This window comes from Mus pahari, chromosome 1 (assembly GCF_900095145.1).
Source record: "Mus pahari chromosome 1, PAHARI_EIJ_v1.1, whole genome shotgun sequence".
NCBI classification, from domain to species: domain Eukaryota; kingdom Metazoa; phylum Chordata; class Mammalia; order Rodentia; family Muridae; genus Mus; species Mus pahari.
This window is the reverse complement of record NC_034590.1, coordinates 120,228,588-120,234,706: the sequence shown is the minus strand read 5'-3', so window position 1 is coordinate 120,234,706 and position 6,119 is coordinate 120,228,588. Positions and strand designations below refer to the sequence as shown.

General features: G+C 44.6%; 1 protein-coding gene across 1 annotated transcript in view; it reads right to left on the bottom strand.

The window, feature by feature from the left end:
- Window positions 1-6,119, bottom strand: part of Eef1g (eukaryotic translation elongation factor 1 gamma) — an 11,096-nt gene that overhangs the window by 320 nt on the left and 4,657 nt on the right. Inside the window, exons 6-8 of the mRNA XM_021199092.2 lie at window positions 5,132-5,261; window positions 4,669-4,873; window positions 2-277 (exon numbers count right to left, since the gene is read on the bottom strand). Coding sequence (XP_021054751.1) covers window positions 2-277; window positions 4,669-4,873; window positions 5,132-5,261 — 611 coding nt within the window. The remainder of the gene's footprint in view (window position 1; window positions 278-4,668; window positions 4,874-5,131; window positions 5,262-6,119) is intronic.

The following is a 6,119-nucleotide window of genomic DNA, read 5'->3' as shown; positions in this document are numbered from 1 at the left end:
TCGGAAGACCCAAACACCAGAAATGGAGCTGCTGTTGTTGGTTCCAAAGAGGATAACACTAGCAAAGGCATTCTTCCTCAGCTTGTCCAGTCGCTGGAACATCCCAGTGATGAGGTTGCAACTCATGAAGGTCTGGGTGAGCTCTTCAGGGAAGCGGTACTCAGCATACCACAGGGACCAGCCATCTTTATCAAAGTGCTCCCAGAAGTATGGCAGTGCCACAGAGAGGGTGTCCTCATTGGAGTACTTACGCTTAAACTCATCCAACACAAAGGTACTAAAGAGAGAAGAAAACATAGGAGCTCCATAAGGAGCAAGCCCTACCGAGACTGCCAAGCATTTCTAGGCCAGTGGCGTTTTCAGTTAGTACTTACCGGTATGACGAAGTGGTCCCTGTAATGTAATGCAATGGCAGGCACTAATAGCATGAGTAAAGAGAAGAAGCATGACACGAAGAGCTAAGACATTTCTCTGTGTCTTGACATACATAGACAAGACTCAGAGCATCCGGTGAGCCAAAACTTTTAATGTCATAAAGTTGAAACAAGCAATTTATCATTTGTTCAAGGTTTCATTCTGGTCATGTTTGTTGTTCTGTGGTTATATAAACGTATTTTTTAGAGTGTTGGGTATTAAACTTGGAGGTGGAGGTTCACACACACTTGGACAAAGTGCTATACATTCTAGTTACACCACCAGTCCTAGCTTTTTGAGGCAGGATCTTGTTAATAGTCCCTGTGAAAGCCAAGACTCAAAGCATCCAGTGAGCCCAGCAAGGAGGACACAGGTGACTGCTGCCCCCAGGTGGTGGCTAAGAGCAAGGTAGTCTGTTTTTCTCTGGCCTCTACTTACTGGACATTCACCAGGAGCCACAAGTCAAGGTTCAAGTCTGAACACCATACAGGCCTTCTCAGGTTACAGGCTGGAACCAGAATTCGGAGAACAGCCACCTCAAATCTTTATTTACACCCAGATCCTCTAGTTCTTCTTTGTCCACTAACAAGTTTACATACTGAAAAGCTCTTAGGTCCAGGTTATCTTCAAAGTAACCTGACACTCCAGGTCAGCTGCCAAGAAAGCTAGGCAGCAAAGGCACAGGAGGAATTACTTCCCCGTGGCTCGGGTCCTATTTTTTCTCTCCACCAATTATAAATTGGTTCGTAACTCCAGTTCCAGCGGATGTGCCTTCTACCCTCTTCTGATCTCCTCAGGCACTAGGCATGCACATGGTACATAGAAAATAGAAATAAATAGAAATAAATCTATAGAAACTGAACACTGACAGAAGAAAATCTTTAGTCTCAGTTAAGTGGGATAATACTTCATGTCCTGTCCTTTGGCCTTTGTTTTCAAAGATGCAGCCATTTAGTGAGTTCTGTGTGTAACAATTTAACCCTGTGACATGCTAGGGATAATTCTTACCAGGTGAGGTAGAACACACCACAATCCTACCATTGGAGAAACTGAGTATCATGGGTTCAAAATCTGCCTGGAATCCTATGTGAAAAGAAATTTTAGCAGCTAAATCTTGTACTGCATGACTGCTACAACCTACCAAAACCTGTTAAATAAAATGAATTAGCGGAGTAGTTCATAGCATAAGTGCTGTTATGACGGTTGTGCCATACTCAGTGCTTGGGAGGTAGCAACAAAAGGATCAGGTGAGCCGGGCATGGTGGCGCACGCCTTTAATCCCAGCACTCGGGAGGCAGAGGCAGGCGGATTTCTGAGTTCGAGGCCAGCCTGGTCTACCAATTGAGTTCCAGGACAGCCAGGGCTACACAGAAAAACCCTGTCTCGAAAAACCAAAAAAAAAAAAAAAAAAGGATCAGGTGTCCAAGGTCATCATCCTCAGATACACACCAAGCTCCAAGGCCAGCTCCAGCTACACAAGACCCTGACTCAAAAGCTACAGTTGAAAGATCTCTTGTACTCAATCTTTTTAACTCCTGAGTTATATTGTTACCTTTCTCTCACTTCACAGCTGAGGTTAAATGGTAAAACTTTTCCAAGATTACTGTGTAGCAAAGACAGAAGTCTGCTCTTTAACCACAGGTGCCAGATTGGTCTGCAAATGTCCAGGAAACAACTCATCTGAGGGGTCTGAAGGCCTCAAACCCTCCTCCTTCCAGCCAAAATGACTGGAAATTTCTTCAGATCAGGTATGGTCTGCATCTGTAATTTCAGCACAGGGACAAGATGCCGTCTCAAAAAGCTAGGACTGCACTTTAATAAGCATGCGTGAACCTCCAAGTTCAATAAACACTCTAAAACCACAAAACAATAAACATGACCAGAATGAAACCTTGAACAAATGATAGTTTAAGACATTAAAAATCCTAAAGGAAGCCAGGCAGTGGTGGCACATGCCTTTAATCCCAGCACTCAGGAGGCAAAAGCAGGCAGATTTCTGAGTTTGAGGCCAGCCTGGTCTATAAAGTAAGTTTCAGGACAGCCAGAGTTGTCCTAAGGGAAGGGAATTGTGGTAGCACATGTCAGAAATCTAAAACTTGGGACTGAGCCAAGGAGGCTCAGGAATTAAGGTCACTTCTTAGCTACACAGCTGAGACCAACCTTTGATATATTAGAATCTGTCCACAAAAGAAAACCCAGGGCTGGAGAGATGGCTCTGGTTAAGAGCACTGACTGCTCTTCCAGAGGTCCTGAGTTCAATTCCCAGCAACCCACATGATGGCACCATCTGTAATGAGAGCTGATGCCCTCTTCTGGTGTGTCTGAAGACAGTGACAGTGTTCTCACATACATAAAATAAATCTTTTAAAAGGAAAAAAAGAACTTCCACAAACCAACAGCAAACAAAAATCCTAAGGGAAAAAGACTTTCTGCATCCCATCGTGTAACATTAAAAAATAGAGTCGGGCGTGGTGGTACACGCCTTTAATCCCAGCACTGGGGAGGCAGAGGCAGGCTGATTTNGCTCTTACCCACTGAGCCATCTCACCAGCCTGTCTATTCTTATTTTTAAAATTTCATGCCAACAAAATTTTCAACAAAAGGTAGGTAGGCATTGTGGCTCATGCCTTTAATACCAGCAGTCAGAAAGCAAAGCAGAGGCAGGCAGAGCTCTGAGTTTTATAGCAGCCTGGTCTACAGAGAAACCCTGTCTCCAAAAAAAAAAAAAAAAAAAAAGACTGTAATAGCCTATCTAAGAGTACCGGGGCTAGGAATGTGGTTCAGTAGCAGGTGACCCCGGAGTTGGGTCAAGGCACTGGGTTCCAAACCAGCACCCAAATGGGGTAGAGTGGGGTGACTACTACACTTATTTTGCTAAATATGACAACCCTCCAAAAAAAAAAAAAAAAAAAAAAATTTAAGGAGAAAAGGCATAAAGAGCAAAGGTGTTCAAAGATTTTGTTTTATTTCGCTTTATTTCCTGTCCATAATATAGATCAACTCACTATGTGTAAGAAGTGTCTAGATTACAACAGCATATGTTAGATACACTGTAGATTTATATTTTACGTAACAAAACTTTGCTCATAAATCTATCCTGGTGCAAGGTTAGCAATTTGAGTTCAAAACTCAGAGCAGGGCTACAGATGTCCTGAGAGGCTGAGCAATTGTCTTAAATGAACCCAGGTTCCATGCCCAGCACCCTCCAAATCTTCCATGCACACATACAACTTAAATAGCAACTACAGCTGAGCGGTGGCAGTGCATTCCTTGAGTTCCCGCACCCGGGGATCAGAAGCAGGAGGATCTCTAAGTTCAAGGTCACCCTGGTTATCAGAATCAGTTTCAGGACAGCCAGTTATACACAGAGAAACTCTGTCTCAAGTCCACTCCCCACCCCTCAAAAAAGAAAAGCAGGAAAGCCACATCTGAAATCTTCTTGGTCTCAGACCAAAAAAGCAAACAAAGCTAAAAACTAGCAATCAGGGCTCTCAGACAGAAGCCCCGGCCTTCGGTATAACCCTTGCTGCAGTTTCCAACTCTACAGTCAGGGTACTCTGCATGCTGGCTTACAAGGCATCACTTAAAACATCACAAAGTGTGGGTGGGTCAAAACTGCCTGAAATGGCTGCTCTGTAGTCAACTTGATCAGGCTATATGAGTGGACCCCAGCTTTCATGTCTCTCTGATTCCCAACTGTGCCTGGACGCCATCCAACGATGAGACAGAATAATCCATCCCTTGAGTTGTTTTTCCTCAGTGTCCCTCAGCAATGAAAAAGTATTATGAAACAGACCAGTATAGAGTACAGAAGGCGGCTTTGGGGAGGACAGAGATGCTAGACTTTGGGGGCACACCTGTAATGCTAGTACTTGAGGTGCAAGGGCAGAAGGTCCAGGTCCAAGGCAGCCCAGTCTGCACAATAACAAAACAAAGTAAGGCATGGTGGCCCGGACCATGATGCACCGTGCTTGGGAGGCACAGGCAGGCCTACAGACTGTGAGCCACAGGAAAACCCTATCTGGAAAAAAAAAAAAAAACAACCCCACATACTCCACTTTAAACATGCTTTTGTCGTCCTGTTAGAAACATCCAAGAGGCTGAGGACATGGCTCAGTGGGTAAAGTTCATGAGGAACTAAGCTCAGACCCTCAGCACAACCTGGACACATGAGACCTGGACTATTTTACCCATCAGTATTATAACAACCTAAAATCGTAGCCCTAGATATATGTGAGAATCTCAACAGATTACCTCTTGGGCAGGTGAGCGAAAGGGTCCTTGGCCTTGGGCTCAGCAGCCAGTGCCTGCTCACACTCATCCATCTCTTCCTCGGGAGCTGGGGCAGCTGCCTTTTTTTCCTCCTTCCGCTCAGCCTGGGGTTTCTGTTTCTCCTCTCGTGAACCCTTCTCTTTCCTTGGGGTATCTTTTTTAGGCTGGCTCTCTGCAAACTTCTTAGCTGACAAAGGAGGGAAGAAGAAAGTAAATATACAGCTTTTCTTTTTTCTCCCAAACCCAGCAGCAAGCAGGGAAAAAGTGATTGCTCGGACAGCCCAAGGAGCAACACACATCGTCGTACAGCACTGCAGTTTGATGTAAACGTCAGTTACTGGGTGACCCCCATGTTCTCTGGTTGAACAAGGCTATGCAAGTCAAGGGGCTGACGGGAGCGAACTGGACCCTGACCCTATCACATGCCCAGTCTCTTCAGACTTACCATCAAACTGGGCCATCTTTTCACACAGCTTCACCTCCCCCAAGATAGCCCTGAACTGGGGCTGGTTAATGCAGGTAAGGAACCACCGGTTGGTATTGGGGAAGGCCTGGCGAAAAGAAGGCTCTAAGACCTGCCAGGATGGAATGACAGAAACAAGATCAATAATGGAAAGGCCATGAACAGATTTCAAACCAGAGCACAAGCCCCTCACCTCCAGGTCCACCTTCCTCTCCATGCCCTGACATCAGAACCTTAAATGACTACACCGCCTGGAGGACTCCTTCCTTTTCAAAGAAAAAATGCGTTTTTTCTGTGTGTTTTGCCTACATATACACGTATACTACAACATATGTGCAGTGTTCCCTGAGGCCATAAGACAGTGTTAGAATCTTGGAACTGGAGCTACAGATGACTGTGAGGCATTATATGGGTGCTGGTAATTGAACCCTGGTTCTCTGGAAGAGTGGCCAGTGCCCTTAACCACATAACTGAGCTACCTCTCCAGTCTCCTTTTTGTGTTTCAGTTTTATTACAATAACCCAAGTGAGCCTTTCACATCAGGATCCTCCCATCTCCATCCTGCTGTGCTGAGACTGTAGGAGCTTTCTCCATCGTCTTTACAGTTCAGTCTAGAAGGATGGCTGTTCCCAGTCCTTCATGTACCATTTCTACTTAATGATTTCATATTCTGCTCTTTCATCTATTCTTATTTTTAAAGATTTATTTATTTATTTATTTATTTATTTATTTATTTATTTATTAATTATATGTAAGCACACTGTAGCTGTCTTCAGACACTCCAGAAGAGGGCATCAGATCTTGTTACAGATGGTTGTGAGCCACCATGTGGTTGCTGGGATTTGAACTCCGGACCTTTGGAAGAGCAGTCGGGAGCTCTTACCCACTGAGCCATCTCACCAGCCTGTCTATTCTTATTTTTAAAATTTCATGCCAACAAAATTTTCAACAAAAGGTAGGTAGGCATTGT